Below are 18,402 nucleotides of genomic sequence, written 5' to 3' on the forward strand. Positions count from 1 at the left end.
TTCATTATGCATTTAACAGAGGCATACGGCGATGGTAATTAAATCAAAATACAACAGCCAACAAAAAATACCTCAAAAAGGAGCACTGTACAAAAATCAGGATTCCTGTAACTTACTGTATCCCTTTTCTCCATAAGCAAGGAATGGAGGGATGACGACGTTCCTCCGCTCACCTGCGCACATTCCCTGTAGTCCCACTTCCATACCTTTAATCAGAGAGCCCACCCCTACATATGTATCATATGTGCTGAGACGACTGTAACTGCAAAACACAAGGCAAAACAAAAGGCATTAGGATTTCAGAACTGTTTGTAAATGTTAAGTCTCTGAACACTGAAGCAGACACTGCAAACATTCTGTAGTAACAAATCGATGAAACCAAAAGATATCACTCTGGAACTACTGACACACTACACTGTAAAATATAGATTCTTAGCCCCATGAAAGGTTTAGCAACACAATGAGTTTTTCAACTAAGCAAATGCTGATTTAAGGAAATAATATTCAGAGGATTCTACTCGGCATTGTACCTTTTGGATTACAGCTACCCAGAACAAGTAACTGCAGTTGTTAAAGCAAACTGTGCATTTGAAATGCCTTGTAATTCCATTATTTTACACAAGAAAACTTAAAAAACTGTAGTTTTATTAGATTATTCAAGCTTTTAGACATTACTTCTTTATACATAAACACAGGACAGAGAAAGACATTTCAATGCCAAATCTGCATGCATCACAATATTTCACTCTTGCCTGCACCTGGGATCTTTTGCTCATCTTGGGGTTCTTTGAAATCAGTCCATCCAGTCAGCCACCACTGATGCCATGACGATGCAAATGTTCATAGGTAGGTACTAAGCTATCTGCCCGAGGGCATTTATAAGTCTAGCCAGAGTGTGTCGGCTTTTGCCGCTCCATTGATTACTTAACTGAACCTCTGTCAAGCAAAGCCAATGAAGTGATCCCAGGGGTATATTTTGTTAACCATCCATTCGTCAAGGTTTCTCTTGAAGAGTGTTAGTGAGGGGTTCTGCCTAATGTATTTAGGAATTTTGTTCCAAAACATGGGGAGTATCTGTTACAGGAATCTATCCCTCCAGCATGTTCTATTTATTGTTGTGGCGAGGTTTAGCACACTAGAGCGAGTGGCTCGCATTGACTTGGATTTCTTTAGGTGGTGCATGTCCATCAATTCTGAGTTGGACATGGCTTTGTAAGTCAGGCAGAGATCACCTCTCAGTAAACAATATGCCACTGAGTACAGCTGGAGTTTTTTCAGTCGGGCTGCATAGGACATATGTTTGAGGCCAGTAATCCTCTTGGTGAGGTACTTTTGTGGTCTTTCAAGCTGTTGGAAGTGTCTTGTGAAGTACTTCCCAAATGGGGCATTATACTCTACGATGGGTCTGATGAGCGTGTTTAGGTGGGGGTTAGTTCATTCTGTAGTTTGTGCAAGATGCAGCCTGGGACGCCATCTGGCCCCATTGACGCTGTGCTTTTGGCTTTTGAAAGGGCTGTTTTCACCTGTGCATCTGTGATTTCCAGGACACTACACTTTTCCGGTATTGTTGTGGGCCCTTTTGAGGGTGAGAGGGGGTGAAGTTTGCACTGAATCTATCTGCCAGGATGTTGGCAATATCAGTAGGTTCAGTATATTTTCTGCTATTTTGCACTAGTTCAGTGCATATCTGCGAGTTGCCACTTAGATTCTTAACATAGTTAAAGAAGGCTTTATGGTTATCTTTTGAATCCCTGGCTATTTTTCTTTCAAAGGTAGCCTTGGATGACTTTATAAGGGACCTTAGTTTTTTACTGATACTGATCAGGGATGTCTTTCCTTCTTGGGATTTGCTTTTTTTCTGAACTAGTTTCCTTCTTCTATTGTATAGCCTGTTTATGGCAGGGATCCACCACACTGGTTTCCTTCTCTTAGAGGAGTAAGTCTTGGTTTTGCTAGGGATGGCACGATCCATGCATCCTTGTAGGTGCTCACAGAGTGCATTTGTAAAGGTTTCTGCATCTTGGGCAGCATTATCCTTTAGTGTGGGGACTGGGAAACTTATCACCTCTGTCTTAAGTAAGGTGTAGTTTGCTTTAGAAAAGTTTTTTACTGTGGTTTCCTTAGTTGGGGGTGGTGGTGGGGTGTGGACATCCAGAGTGGTTAGTTTATGGTCTGATCTAACCAGTGACTGGTTGACCTCGGTGCGGAACACCTGTCGCCCATGTTGGTGATGACCAGGTCCAATATGTTTTCACCTCTGGTAGGGAGCTTACCAGCTGATCCAGGGCATTTGAGTTGATGAATTCCAGGAAGCGATGAGCCTGGGAGTTTGTACTCGAGTAGTTTTCCCAGTTAATGGTAGGGTAATTGAAATCGCCCAATATCAGGGTGTTCCGTGGGACCTTCATGTTTTCCAGTGTCTCCAGAAAGGTTCGCTTTAAGGACTGTGATTGTGCGGCACACTGATTTTGTGTTTTATGTGTTGTCTGGTTTATGACGGGAGGTACAGGTTGTTTGGGTGTCTGCTTTGGAGGTCTCTGATGCTTTTGCAGGTTTTTATTTAGTGCCTCCGAGTATGATTTTTGTCTATTTATGTGTATTTTTTGCCAGTGCTGTTTTAGTAGGTCTATGTGTGGCTGGAGGTGTGGTGCAAGTGTTAATCTTCTCCTCTTGACTGTCTGTTCCAGTTAGGGGTCACCACAGTGGATCACTGGTCTGCAGATTGATGTTTCTAGTCATTTTGATAAAAGACCAAGCCATGATTCTGTTTGAAGTTAACATCTAGTGCTGTTGCCCAATCTGGCACTCCTCCCTGAACAGCAAAAAGCAAAAGATCCGCTCCCAATCTGGCAATGTAGAACTCCTCTGTTCCTCTACATGAAAGCACCATCAGTTCTCTCTGATGAAAAAAGTCCATTCCACAATCCCTGATCTGGCAATCTGTAGAACAGCACCTGTAGTCCCCCCCCTGCCATCTAAGCCCCTCAACTCTAAAGAGCAAAAAAAAAAAGCTTCTGTTTAAAATGTAGCTACAGTGTACATTGCAGCAAGTGGTCTGCTAAAGTTACAATACAACTCACTAATGACCATGCTTTATTAAAGCCCCATCAGCAACTTCTGATCATGCCCCTTTAAACTCTGCCCCCAGGATGGCTGCCTTTTGCCCTAATCTAACTACACTTCTAATTTCTCAGTCTCTTCGGTCCCCTTGATAAATTTTAAAAAATGTGGGTTCTCAGTACAGCACCAGGGAAACAATGACTTTAGTTTGTATGCAGCCATGTTCTCACTCCTGGGAGTTCCAGGGAAGCATTAACAATCTGTCACCCAAAATTGTACAGTGGTTAGATCCCATCTTGGCAAGTCTTGCTGCAACAACCACTGCTAGCAGTTTGAAAGATCTTCACATTAGATCTGTTCCCCTCCCTTCCATTCTGTTGAATGCTGAACTACATCTTATATCATTTGTTTGCTCATTAGAGTTGTCACCATCTCAAACAGGCTCCTTTCTGGCCATGACTGGCATCAGCATAGCAGAAAACAAACTTATACACATATAACCCACAACAGCTACTTGTTAACAGCTAAAGATCACAAACCCTGTGGCTGAACAGGTACATATCCTACACAAATGTTTTTTATATGTCATTAGGTGCACACCACATGTAAAACAGAAACAATTTAAGTCACTCACCAATTCTGGATAAGTGATAGAGATCCGTGTTAGATAAGTTAATATATTTCCTTTACCAACCAAGATCCCATTTAGTACATGAAAATCTGAACTCAGTAACAAAGAACAGGCAGCAGAACTTTAGGCAGTGAATGACTATCAAAGAAGAATAATGTAAGAATGCTTCTCAAGAGTCACATGTGTTATGACTTGCTTCCTTTTAGATATGATTACTGTGATCATTTGTTTTTACTTCATTTATTACTCCCTTCTTATGGGAACAAAAAATAAGGAAAATCTGAGAAGACTGGACATAAAACAAAACAACAACGAAAACTTATGTACTCACAACAATGTTCCATCTGAGTTGTTGCTTTTCACTTGTCTTCAACCTGTGGAAATACGGATCTGGTACAGCTCTGACTCGGCCACATTTTTCAGCATCGGATCCAAGCTACAAGCTCCTCCCCTACCCATAATTCCCCTGTCTCCTTCCTCCCCTCAGATCAAGTTTGCTGACGACAGTTTCACCTTGAGCTAACCAAGAGCCAAACACCTTGGCAGTAGTACCCTGAAAGCACTACAGGAAAGACAAAGGCTTGCCAAAGTAAGGGTTATGTCTGTTCCATCCAGTCCACCACACAGCCCGCATAAGGCAGGAGGAAGGAGGGAGGGATGGTTGAAGACAAATGAAATGCAACAACTCAGAGGGAATGCTATGGTGAGTACATAACTGTTTTACCTGAAGTTGTTGTTTTCATTTGATCTTCAACCTGTGGTTCAGAGCCCCAGCTACCAAAAGACCCTGGAACGTCCTCATGGAAAGATATTCTGGAGCACGGTGGAACCAAAGGATGCCCTGCCTCTGGACAGAAGATCCAACTTATAGTGCGAAACAAACATGTGCAAAGGGCGACCCAAAAGAAGATCCTGGGATTGAAGCCACCAGAGAAGTGAATCCCTGCAGGCTCAATACAAACAAACAGGATGGGATAACAGCAGATCTAGTAAGGACCACTGGACCACTAGGGTCCATTGGAGAACCCTCATATGCAGACAAGCCATGGTGATTAGGGTAATTGCGGCCGCCCAAAGAACTGATTCCGCAGGGAGATACTGGGTCTGAACAATGTACAACACATGTTTGATGGACTGAAGTCTGTCTGGAGTCAGAAAACCCTTGCTCAGAATTGTGTATAACCAAGCTCCAATAAAGTCTAGAACTTGAACCAGATCCAATAGGGACTTGTTGAGATTTATGGTTATGCCCAACTGATGGGCAATTTGGAGAAGGAGATCCATGGCTTGGCAGAGACGATACCTGGAAGGAGCAGAAAGGAGCAAATTATTCAGGGAGGGGAATTCCTGGAACCCCTGTTGCCGCAGGTGAGCAGCCACCACTGCCATCACTTTGGTGAACACCCTGGGGGTGGTGGTGAGACCAAATGGTAGTGCTCTGAACTGGTAATGATTGGCCCCAGCCAGAAGCAGAGGAACCTCTGAGAGGGCCTGTCCACTTTGATGTGGTAGTATGTATCTTGGGGGTCCATTGAGCACATCCACTCATTTTTCTGCAGGAAGGGCAGAATAGATTGGAGAGTGACCATCCAGAATTTTGTCTTGGCAACTGACAGATTTAGGGTTGAAAGATCCAGGATGGGTCTTAAGTCCCCAGTCTTCTTTGGCACTAAGAAGAAAGTACAGTTTTGTACCTACCATAAATGTAGATGTTTGAGTGTTCACACTGCTGCCGTCATCACACTTGGGTTATCCTGCCATCAGGCGGTTCCGCAGTCGGCCAGAGTTCCAAAGTCTTGGTCCGGCATCGGTTGCTGTCGCTTCTTCCCTGACGTCAGTGCACCAGGGGTATATAAGATGCATCCGACGCCATTTTCTTCAGTTTTTCTTGCCCCAGATGTCAGGTGCCCCCAAGTGGGTAGGCAATACATATTGCTAATCAAAAATATACATATAAAATAAAAATAATACCTTCAGTTACCAGCAAATACATCCCAAAGGTTGTATAGGATAGAAGGGTATAGATAAGTCCAGCTAGTTCAGAGGGGATGGAGGGAGGGTAACCTGGACTGCAGCAGTGTGAACATTCGAACATCTACATTTATGGTAGGTACAAAACTGTACTATGTTCATCATGTTACACTGCTGCAGTCATTACACTTGGGTAGAATCCCAAAGCTAAGGTTGGGTGGCTGGTCTATAAAGAGTTAGGATTGGCTAAGAGGCCCTGCAGAACTGCAGTGGCAAATCCTGCTCTGGATTTAGAGTAAAGAGGCAGGTGGTAATGCTTGGTGAAGGTGTGCACCGAACTCCAAGTTGCAGCCTCCAAAATTTCTTTGGTAGGTACTCCTCTGAGAAAGGCTGCTGAAGTGGCTGTTGCCCTGGTGGAATGAGGCCTAATGTTATTAGGGACTGATTTCCCATGCTGTGTGCAGCAGTACCGAATACAGTGTCCTATCCATTTGGATATAGTCTGCTTTGAGATAGCCTTGCCTTGTGATCCTGCAGCATATGCTACTAACAGTTGATCAGTTTTCCTGAAAGCTTTTGTTTTGTCCAAGTAGAAGCGTAGCTGCCCGTGTATGTCCAAAGAATGCAGAAGTTTCTCCCCTTTATTTTGGGGGTTTGGATAAAAAGTAGGCAAACAGATGGTTTGGTTAAGAGCCACACTAGATACCACCTTTGGCATGAAGGTAGGGCTTGTCCTTAAAGATACCCTATCCTGATGAAAAATTATAAAAGGTTCCACTGCCATTAATACCTGTAGCTCTGAGACTCTTTGTGCTGAAGTTACTGCCAGGAGCAGAGCTGTTTTCTATGATAAAAATTTTAGATCAGCTGTATTGGCTGGCTCAAAAGGTGGGGTCAGTTTTTCCAAAACAAAATTGAGGTCCCAAGTTGGTGTTGGTGCTCTCCGGGGCGGTCTTATGTTTTTAGCCCCTCTGAGGTACTGCTTTATCAAGGGATGAGAGAATAAAGGAGGATCCATGTTGTAATGTGCAGAAATGGCAGAGGCGTGAATCTTAATTGATGAAAAGGTTAGGCCTCTGTCCAGCATCTCAGTTAAGTATTGTAAAATTTGAGGAATGTTTGGAACAAGAGGGTCAAGGCTGTGAGCCTGGTTCCAGGTGCAGAATCTCTTCCATTTTTCTGAGTAAGCTTTCCTGGTGCTAGGCCTCCTGGCCTCCAAAATGACATCCATAACAGCTTTAGAGAGAGGTGTTACCTGTTTGACTAAAGTATCTCCCATGCAGCCAGGTTTAGGGTTTTGAGCTGACCGTGCAGGATATGATTCTTTGTTGAGTCAGAAGGTGTGGAATTTGGGGCAAAATCCATGGTGGGCCCTGTGCCAAGTTCCTTAAGATAGTGTACCAGTGCTGGCGTGGCCAGTCTGGAGCAATCAGAATCATCTGTGTTTTTTCTTGTCTGGCTTTTAGGTTCATAGGTTCATACTAGGCTATCTGTCCTAGGGCATTTATAAGCCTAGCCCAGAGTTTTGTGGCTTTCGCCACCCCTTTAGTTTGAAGGATACTATGCCCATTATTTTGCTGTGCCTCTGTCAAGCAGTGACACTGAGGTTATCCCTGGGGTATACCTGCGATCTCCCATCCATTGGTCAAGATTTCTCTTGAACAAAGCCAGCGAGGTGCTCTGCCTCACATGTACCGGGATTTTGTTCCACAGCATAGGGAGTCTCTGGGTGATGAATCTGTCCCTCCAGCACATCCTATTAATAGCCGTGTTGAGGTTTAAGTCTCTTGCCCTTGTAGTTCTGATGGATTTAGATTTTTTGAGGTGAAGCATGTTCATTAATTCCAGGTTGGACATGGCCTTGTATGTCAGGCACAGGTCACCTCTGAGCAGACGGTAAGCGACTGAATAGAGCTGGAGTTCCTTCAGTCGGGCAGCATAAGACATATTTTTGAGACCCTTTATCCTTTTGGTGAGGAACTTTTGGGGCCTTTCCAATTGCTGCAGGTGTCGGGTCAGATACATTCCAAATGGGGCATTGTACTCAATCATTGGTCTGATGAGTGATGAGTACAGGGGAACGATGACCTCCCTTGATCTAGATGTGAATCCCTTCATGATCAGGTGGGCAATGTAGAAGGTCTTCCTAGCTACTTTGCAACGTGAGTGTCAAACGAAAGGTTACTGTCAACCTGGGTCCCCAGATCCCTGATAACCTCTTCTGTGCTTAGTGCTTAGTGGATTGCCACCTATATGGTAACTAGGGGTAACCTTGTTTTTCCCAAAGGGTATGACTATGCATTTTTTGGCCATGGCTCTGGCACCAGTTATCCATTTCTATGAGACCCTTCTGAAGGATGTCTGTGTCAGATGGGTTTTCAACTATGGTGCCCAGTTTGCAGTCATCTGCAAACTTTGTCAGCCATAATCCTCCTGTGTTTGCTTGTACTTCTGAAAAGTAGATGCCGAACAAATGTGGGCCCAGGACTGAGCCCTGTGGGACACCACTTGTGACAGGCTTGGAGTCTGACATGGCGCCAGCAACTCTGACCCTGTGGGTTCTGTCATTTAGCCAGTTTGCAACCCATCTTGTGACGTATGGGTTTACATTTAAGCTGGTGAGTTTTTCAATGATACCCGAGTGGGGTATTGTGTCGAAAGCCTTTGCCAGGTCAAGGTAGGCTGTGTGGACTGCCTTGCCCTCGTCAATGGCCTTGGTGACTGTTTTGAAAAAGTCAACCAAGTTTAAAAGGCATGATCTGCCCTTGACAAAGCCAAACTGGGTTGGATCCAAAGTCTGCAAGTCCCCTATGTCTTTATTTATCAGTTCCATTATGATCCTCTCCATAGCTTTGCAGACCAGGCTTGTCAAGCTGATGGGACGGTAGTTTCCGGGGTCGGTGGAGGCACCTCCTTTGTGAAGTGGAACCACCGTTGCCGTACGCCACTCCTTGGGTACGTATCCTGAGGTGAGGCTAAGATTAAACAGCTGCCCTAACTGCGGGTTTAATTCCTCATTGAGTTCGTGGAGCACACAACCGGGGACACCATCTGGTCCTATGGATGCTGTGTTTTTCGCCTTGGAGAGAGCAGTTCTCACCTGAGCATTTGAGATGTTTGGGGGCTACAATACTCTGGTATAGATATCGCTCCTTTTGGGGGGGGGAGGGGAGAAATGTGCACTGAACCTGTCAGCCAGTATGTTGGCAATGTCTGTAGGTTCAGTGATTTTTACATCATTTTGAACTAATTCTGAGCATATCTGGGAGTTTCCTCCCAGGTTTCTAACATAGCTAAAAAAGGCCTTATGATTGTCTTTTGAGTCCTTAGTGATTTTTCTCTCAAAATTTGCCTTGGATGATTTTATGAGAGATCTCAGTTTTTTTACTTATAATGATCAAGGGTGTCTTCCCTTTTACGGATTTTGCTCTATCTTGTAGTAGCTTCTTCCTTTTGTTGTAGAGCTTGTTTATGGCTGGGGTCCACCAGACTGGACGCTTGCCTTTGGTACAAAGAGTCTTTGTTTTGTTTGGGATTGTCTGATCCATGCAGTCCTGGAGGTGCTGGTAGAAGGCATTTGTAAGTGATTCAGCGGTTTGAGTAATGGTTTCCGCTGGCTCTGGGGCCTTGAAAGAGACCACACCAGTCTTTAGAAGTGTGAAGTCGGCTTTTGAGAAGTTCTTCACTGTGGTCTTTTTTATCTGGGGTGGGGGCGGGATGTGGACTTCCAGTGATGATGAGATCTAGTATGTTTTCTCCTCTTGTGGGGATGGTGACTAGTTGTTCCATGGCATTTGAGTTTATGAACTCTAGGAACCTTTGGGCTAGAGTGTTGGGGCTTGAGTAGTGATCCCAGTCTATATTTGGATAGTTGAAATCACCCAGTATGATGGTGTTTGGAGATACATTTATCCCCTCCAGTGTTTTCAGGAAAGCTGTGTGAGGTTCCTGAGTTTGAGAGGGTGGCCTGTAACATGCTACAAACTGCAGAGCAGTCTTGCCTACGGTTAACTGCACCTGGATGGTCTCCGATGCATCGTGCATTGCCACCAACTTTGAGGTGAGGGTGTCCTTGATGAATATGGACACCCCCCCTCCTTTCTTGGTGTTGTCCGGATTTTGGGGCCGGAATGCATGATATGAGGTAAAACCTGATAGTGCCGGGGTGCTCTCAGGAGCCTTGAACCAGGTTTCAGTCACAGCACAGACATCGATGTTCTCCATACTGAGAAAGGCTTCGAGTGCATGCATCTTGAGGTTGAGACTTCTGGCATTGAGCAGCATTACCCTTAGTTTTTTTCCTTTTTTGTGTTCTAGGGTGGTAGGTTTAGAATTTGAGCCTTGCCTAAAAAAGGCACAATAGGGGTGGCAAGAGCCTTTGCCAAAATCCGGAAGCCCAGGGGTGACAGGTGCAAGCCGTCCCTTGTGAAGCAGCGTGGCTTGTCCAGCATGTCATCCCAGGCAGACAGACACTGGATCCCCTTTGAATGACACCATAGTTTAAGCCAATTATTAAAGCTGATCATCTTGTCTCTGTATTGTGGCATCATTCTTGGTGAAGGTAGGATACTGCTCAAGGTCAGGGTCATACCTGCCTGGGCTACATAATTAGAGAGCTCCTCTATGTCTCTTTTCATGTAGTCCAGGGAGGTACGTCTCAGGTCATTCACACCAGCATGGACAATGACTGAGTCATACTTGTACCTGCAGTTGAGTGACCTGAGTGCTTGCATTATGTGGCGGATTCTAGCGCCAGATAGGCAGCTTACTGTGACCTTCTCCTTACTCAATCTGGTGAGCGGGACGTCAGTGTGTCTGACTATGGAGTCAACTATGACGAGTGTGTCCGGCATTGTGTTTGGCCTTAAGGGCTGTGACTGTTTGGCACACTGACTCTGTGGTCTATGTGTTGCATGTGCTATGCCCTGTGGCGGCAGTTGTTTGGGTGTCTGCTTTGGTGGCCTCTGCTGTTTTGGTAGATTTTTTATCAGAGCATCCGAGTATGTCTTTGTGTGTTTATGTGTATGATTTGAAGTTGTGATAGTGCTATGTGAGACTGGGTTTGTGGTGTGTGTGGTTACCTTCTCCTCCTGTCTGGTCTTGTCAGTCCTATGTTTAGAGAGCTCAGCCTCCAGTTTGGCTATATAGTTGCATCTCTCGCATGTATTTGTGTTTTGTGGGAGAAGGAGAGGGTTGTCTGTGTACATGAGGCAATTGTAACAGTGCCTCAATATTCCCAGATTCACCAGCTGAGCAGGAGAGAACACTAGCAACTGATCCCTCGACATGCTAGAAGGAATAGACAAAAACTTTATGTAGATGAGTTTGAAAAAGACTTCAGGGGATGTGGTGTTTTTAGGCTGGTGGGGTACTATGTATAATAAAAAGTGCTATATCAGAGTAAAAAGTACTTTAGGAGCAAGTGCTAGGCTTTACAGATAGAGAATAGTCTACATAGGAATCAAGTAGAGCTGAACTTTTTAGTTAGAGAATAGGCTGGTTAGATTAGCAGTACAGTTCAAAAAGAGCTGTTCTAAGGGAAAAAATGAAGAGTGGACTTTAGGTAGCCCGAATAGTTTAACCTTGATTAACCGCCGCTGCTCTTGTGTGCTCCTGTGGCAACTCCGTGCTAAAGCGTGCTTTATAGCAGGGGGCTGGAAAAGGCAGGAAATGACCCAAAATGGCCAATGAACTACAAGTTACTGTCTTAAACCACTCCTCTGAGGACAAACAGGCAGCTCAGTACTCCCCACTCTCACTGGTGAGTAAAGAAACTTCCCCTTGACCAAACAAAGAAAATGGAGAAGTACAGGAACCAAGACAAAGCCCAGGGATCAGCAAAATCTGATCACTGGAACAAACTATTCAGGAAAGTATGGAAAACAAGAATATTTTTTTGTTTTTTTTCAAGTTTTTTACACAGATAGGACAGAAAACACAATAAATGCTTTGCTTTTCGATTAAATGCTATCAAAAGCTAGTACACTTGAGTGTATTAGCCTGTAGTTTAACTTTTAAGCAAACTTAAACTAGGAAGTGCAACAAACAACTCAAGCTTATAAAAACAGGAAAAACAGGTAATAACTCTATAAAATAGGCAGAAACAGTCGTCGAAAGGCACAAAAGGTCGAAAATGCAGAAAAAAATACCTTTGAGAGGAGAGGCAGTGGTGGGAAGGCATAGACTTTTAGGTTTTTCCAGCTGAACAGAACAGCATCCACTTTCCATGCTTGTTTGTGATAAGTCCTTGTGCAGAATTTTTGTAGTTGGCAATTCAGAGGGGAGGCAAAAAGATCTATGTCTGGGCATCTCCATTTTTGTGTTGTCATGCTGAAGATTTGTGGGTTCAATTTCAATTCGTGAGGGTCCATGATATTTCTTCTTAGGTCGTCTGCCAGAGTATTTTTCTTTCCTGGCAGAAATTGTGCTTGCAGGTGAACTTGGTACGTTTGAGATGTGTTCCACAAGGTCATGGCTTGCCTGCATAGGGGATAAGAGTGAGTGCCCCCTTGTTTGTTTATGTACTACATTACTGTGGTGTTGTCCGTCTTTAATAATAGTTGTCCTGGGTGTAGAAGGTCCTTGAAAGCTGTTAGGGCATTTTGAACAGCCAACATCTCTTTTTGATTGATGTGAAGATGCATCTGGTCTGTGGTCCACTTGCCCTGAATGCATGTTTCTGCCATGTGTGCTCCCCAGGCGTAATCCGAAGCATCTGTTGTTAGAGTTTGCCTGGCTGTGGGTTGGGTAAAAGGCTGACCCTTGTTTAGGTGACATGCCTGTGCCCACCATCAAAACTCCTGTTGTAGGCAGGGAATTATTGGAATTACTGCTTCTAGACTGTGAGAATGTTGAGTCCAAACACTTTTTAGGTACCAATGTAATTTCCTCATATGCAGTCTGGCATATGGTATTAGTAGTATGCATGATGCCATGAATCCCAGGGCCTGCAGAATTTTTCTTGCAAGGAGATGGGATGTTTTTGCCAGTAGTTGAAAATATTGAGTTGGCTTACCTCACGCCAGACAAACAAGTGCAACTATCTGGGCCGTTGTATTTAAGCTGGCACCCAGGAATGTAATCTGTTGTGAGGGCACTAGTTTTGACTTCTTTTCATTTACTGTGTACCCTAGAGAAATTAGCAACCTTTTCACTAACGCCAGATGCTGTAGAAGACTGTCCTTTGTCTCTGCTTGAATGAGGCAGTCGTCCAGGTATGGATATATTTGAATTCCTTTTTGTCTGCAAAATGCAATTACTGGTGCCAGGCACTTTGTGAAGACCCTGGGCGCAGTAGATAAGCCAAAGGGCAGTGCAGAGAATTGGTAGTGCATTGTACCAGCTTTGAATCGGAGGTATCTTCTGCAATTTTGTCTGATAGGGACATGCAGGTATGCCTCTTTGAGGTCCAGAGTAACAAGCCAAGCCTTCTTGCCCAGCATGGGTAGAAGCTGCTGTAATGTCAACATTTTGAATTTCAGAATATCCAGGTAAGTATTCAGAACTGAAAGGTCCAGTATAGGCCTCCAGGCTTTGTCCTTTCTGGGCATCAGGATGAGTCTTGAGTAAAACCCTTGTCCTTGTTCCTGTTGTGGTATTTTTTGTATAGCTCTCATGTCCATGAGGGCTGAAATTTGTTTTTGTGCCTCTGCCCATTGATTTTGTGGCAGGTCTGGCATTCATTTTAGCTTTGGTAAAGTATGGAAGTGGAATCTGTAACCTTGAGACACAATATTCAAGACCCATTTGTCTTGGGTGATTGTTTGCCAGTTTTGAGAAAAAAGTGCTAGTTTTCCCCATAAGGGGGCTTCCAGAAGGGAAGTGCTTGGCGTATGCAAGTGAAAGTTATTGTGACTGTTTTCTGTAAGGTTGAGACTTGTCCTCACCTCCTTTTGGGGTTGAGGTGCCCCACTGTCGTTGTCTGTTTGAGGCTTGGGGTTGTGATCTGCCTCTTGGGCGTCTGTATCTGCCTCTCTGTGGCCTGTCTGACACTGGAAAGGACCAATTTTTTGTTGGCCAATTTCTGCTAAACCGAGGTGGCTGTACCTGTAAGAAATCCTTGACTGTTTGCATATATTTAGTTTTATCCTCCATTTTCTTTAACACCTCTTCTGCCTTAACACCAAACAAGGTATCATGTTGTAAAGGAGCATCCAATAACTTTGCCTCAACATGTTCAGGTAAACTCTGTTCTTTTAACCAAGCATGTCTTCGAATAACAGAACCTGTAACTGCGGCTTTACAAGAGGCCTCTAAAGAATCAAAACCACATTGCAGAGTATGTTTTCCCACCTGTTCAACTGCATGCAATAAATTCTGCATTTATTTACAATCAGGAGCTTCTGAGCTAGCAAGCATTTTCTGTTTTAACTGAGCAATTAAATATTGTTGCATGTGAAACTGGCAATTTAAAGCTCTTACTGCTAAAGTTGCAGACGTGTATACTTTCTTCCCCCATCTATCCAAAGCTCTGGAATCTCTGTCAAAGGGTACTGGATTTTTTGCAATGGAAGCCTTAACCCCTTTTGGACCCTGGGAAATACTTTCTGGATCAGCAGAAGGGTTTTTGTATAGAAACTTGTGAGAGTCAGGGACTCTAATACCTATCTGGCTTGGCTGGAGTAGGGGGCAAAGAGTCAGGAGATAAGCTGGATTCAGAGAACACATCATCCACAATGTCTAGTACAGGTGGAATAGCCAGGGGCATGTGCTGAGGCAATAAGAGGAAATCCCGGAGGCCTTGGATTCTGAGTATTCCTGACTTTCCCAATGGAAATGTTCCCTCATGGTATGTAAAGTTTCTCCAAAAGAGTAATCCTCAGGAGGAGAGGCTGAAGGGATAGATTCCTCAGCATCAGAGTCCTCATAGGGGGGTAAAGAGTATCCCTGGTCTGAAGAGGAATCAGAGGAAATGGAAACCTGATCAGAGGAGTCATAGTCTGTATCCTGCCTAGGCCTTTTCTCGGGAGGGGGATGGGAAGCCCTGATTAGAGTAATGAGGTCTTTGGCCATTTTAAGCATCTGTTTCTTAGGCATGGAGGACTGTCCAGGAGAATGCTGTACTTGTTTCTTTGTCTTTAATGGTACCTTTGTCTTGGCTGTTGATTTAATGGTAAGTTGTGAAGGTCTGAAAACACCCTCAGAAGCCGGTGCCTGCTCAGCGGCTCCAGACCCATCTGAGGGATTAGTTTCCGTAGGCGCAATACCTTGAGTTTCCAGAGGCCTAGTTGTCTCCCCCTGGGAGTCGGAGGCGGCCTGTTGCTCTGAGGTAGCGGGTGTCAGGGGCTGCGAAAGCACCTCACTGAGAACTGGCGAACCAGCGACTGGCCTAGAAGAGGTTTTGTCATCGGTTTTGGACCTCAGATGCCTGTCTTTATCCTTGTCTTTGCGTTTTTTCGGAATTGCAGTCGTGGGTTGATCCGACGGCATAGTATAGTATAATTGAACCTTCGGCCAAAGTAGTGCAAAGCAAAATCAAAACGTCTTTTTATAGTGCATTTGTTAAATCTAGCACAAAACCGACAGCTAGTGACGTCGTGATTAGGGCCTAGGCAATGAATACAGTAAGAGTGGAAGTCCTTATGAGGTATTTGTTTCCCACAAGTAATACAATTATTAACTTTTTCTGACATTGGTCTGAGGCAAGAAAAAAGTTTCCCCAACAGGGTACTTAGCTTTATTTAAGACTTTGGATTTGAAATTCAACTTCGAAAATCTCAGGAGTCGGCCGACCGGCACTTGCGAACTGCTTCTGCTTCGGGCACCGCACGGCACGAAAGACTGAAGAAAATGGCATCGGATGCATCTTATATACCCCTGGCGCACTGACGTCAGGGAAGAAGTGACAGCAACTGACGCCGGACCAAGACTTTGGAACTCTGGCCGACTGCGGGACTGCCTGACGGCAGGATAACCCAAGTGTGATGACTGCAGCAGTGGAACACTATGAACATCCTCGAATAGATGACTGATCTAGGCTGGTCTGGGAGGATGGGCTGGATGACTTGTTTTTCGAGCAGCTTGAAAAATTCCAGTGCTGACTCCTCCCTTTGCACAGGTGGAACATCCGGGAGGTGTTTGGGTGGGCTTAGCATTTGAATGAAGGGGATTGAGTATCCTCTGGATATGATTTGCAACACCAAATGATCATCTGTAATTGACTTCCAGGCTGTTGGATGTAGAGAGAGACGTCCCCTGACTGCATCCAGAGCGAGCAGTCAGGCAAGCCTTCAGGGCTGCTGCACGGGTGTGTCTGGGAAGGAATCCCAAGAGCTCTGGTTTCTCAGACCCTGTCTGCTGCGAGGACAGTGTCTGTCATATCCCCCTTTGCCTCTGGGGGAGGGCGAGTCCTGAACATCTTGGGAATAGCCCTGAGACTTCTGGAACCACATTTTCTTCACCCTCCTCTGATTCTGAGAAAATTATCGTTGAGGAGTTCAGAAGCGGATCCTGATGGCAGACAAAGTCTTCCCATTTTTCTCGTTCTGGACCAAAGTGTCTCATACAGTTTTTCCAAAAAGAGTGGAACCATCATACAGGGTTTTGTAAAAGACACCTTGAAGGGCTCCAAGAATGCACAAAGCTGGAGCCAGGCATGATGCCTGAAGGCAATGCCTTTACCAGCTGCTCTAGTGGCACCTTTGGTAGCATGTGATAGGAGCCGCATAGAGGTGTTGGAAATGGAAGTGAGAGTAGCCATATGGGAGGAGAACACCTTCTTCTCCTCCCTCAACATGGACTCTGGGGCAGACTCAGTGACCTCCCTGACCAGGTCCCACTGAAGTCTGATTACATGTGCCATGTACCTTAGCACACATACCGCAAACATGGCTGAAGCATAAACCCACTTCCCGAAACAGTCCATGGCCTGGGACTCTCGGTCCAGTGGATGGACCGTAGAGCTCTCCCGAGCAAGCTCTTTTTTGCTTGCCACTGCCACCACCACAGCATCAATTGGGGACCCCTTAGATGAATGTTGCTTGTCTGACAGCACACTCAAAATCCTATCAGGGTGCTTGGGGATGGGCTCCACTGTGTCGGGTTCCTTCCATACCCCAGATGTAACCAAATCCACAAGTAGATCCGTAGGATGGGGCACCCAGGAGGTAGAGGGTCCTGTACCAAATGCCTCCAGGAAGACTGACTCATCAGGGTTGGGTTATTGGACAGACCACCCCCCCATGCTGGCAAAGGATTTCCATAATGTCTCCAAAGGAGACATCATCCAGGAGCAACTGAGAGGAACCCTACCCTTCCTCTAAGTCAGTGTATTCTGTGAGGGACTCTGGCAGAGAGTCCAACTGCCTCCCTTTACACATATGTTTCTGACTGAGCTCCTCAGGGGGGCTCTCTGGGGAGGACTCGGAAACTTCTGGCTGTTCCCGTCGGGGAATCTCTCTGGAGCTGAGAGGCAACAGGCTGTCCCTGAGGGGTTAGGATGGCAGAATCTGGACCAGAAAGAGAGGGAACCCGGACAGACTCTATGGATAAGAGTCTAGGGTCTCTACGGGACCAAGAGAACCCTCTCCACCATGTCAAAAGCAGAAGAAGAATGAATCCCGGAAGGTGGGACCAAGGCCAGGTCCGTAACTCTCTGTGTCAACGGGGGAGCTGGCCCCGAGCTTCCAGGTGCAGAGACTCCGAGTGGAAGGGCCGACTCCGAAAACCTTGAAGCCTACACCACCCCCTTGGATCTGGCACCAAGGCTACGGCTCTCAGAGCTAGACAACTCCGAGCTAGTAGGAACCGAACAACTCAGGGCAATGGTCGGCATTGATGTACCATCGGCACCGACCCCTCGATGCTGAGGAGCCTCAGACCCAGTGACTCTGAAGCCAGAGGTCGGATCGGAGAAGAAGCAATTGGAATAAATATGGACTGCATGCTCCCAGCCCCAGAGGGTGAGGGAGCAGGCAAGACTTCCATCTGCATCTGGGTCCGGATGAATTTCTGCATCATCCTGTCCACCTCAGCTTCAGAAAGGCTGTGGGTGGACCGAGCAGAGGAAGCCATGGAAACTGGCCTGGAGAGGCACCAGGGAGTGGCCAACAAAGGGGATTGGCCCCGAGAAACCTCTGGCTCTGGGGAAAAACAGGGCGAACGGAGCCGAGGGGAGCCCTGGCTGAGAGCTGGGTGAGACTTAGCCGGAGGCTTGGCCGAGGAAGCACAGTCAGAGGATCGCTTCCTGGGCCTAACCCAGTCATTGTATTTGCGCTTTTTCCAATCTCTGGCCCTCTTGGTGGGAGGTTGAGTCCCAGAGACCGGGGTGGAGGAAGGAGTAGAAGCAGAAGTGGAAGCAGGGACCTCCGAGGAAGGAAGCCCTTCAGGATCAACCTGTTCTTCCTGTTGATCAATACGTGGGGGTTAAATCTCACCCAGATCGAACAGGAGGTGTCCAGGTGTGGTACCTCTAGACAAATGACAGAGTTTGGCCATCAGAAGGGGGAAGCTTATGGCCACACCCTGTGCATTTCTGAAACCATGGGTTGGGGGTCTCTGCCATGGGGTCGGAAGAAGCACACACACACACACACACACACACACACACACACACACACACACACACACACACACACACACACACAAAACTAACTTAAGAGAAGGAAAGAAAGAAAGGGAAAGGAGAGGGCCTTTTTTTTTTTTTGGAGGGTTTAGGGGTCCGACGCCTGAGTGCAAGGGTAGGGATGAAATTAGGGGAAAAAAAAGGTCTAAAAGAGCCACAGAAAAGTTTAGAAGAAGAG

General features: G+C 45.8%; 1 protein-coding gene across 1 annotated transcript in view; it reads right to left on the reverse strand.

Annotated features, from left to right (window-relative positions):
• FKBP10 (FKBP prolyl isomerase 10) overlaps nucleotides 1–18,402 on the reverse strand; it is a 368,229-nt gene that overhangs the window by 262,472 nt on the left and 87,355 nt on the right. The window contains exon 4 of the mRNA XM_044054794.1: nucleotides 117–262. Within this exon, the coding sequence (XP_043910729.1) occupies nucleotides 117–262 (146 nt within the window). The remainder of the gene's footprint in view (nucleotides 1–116; nucleotides 263–18,402) is intronic.

This window comes from Protopterus annectens, chromosome 13.part0, assembly GCF_019279795.1.
Source record: "Protopterus annectens isolate FY-2018-M chromosome 13.part0, PAN1.0, whole genome shotgun sequence".
Taxonomy (NCBI): domain Eukaryota; kingdom Metazoa; phylum Chordata; order Ceratodontiformes; family Protopteridae; genus Protopterus; species Protopterus annectens.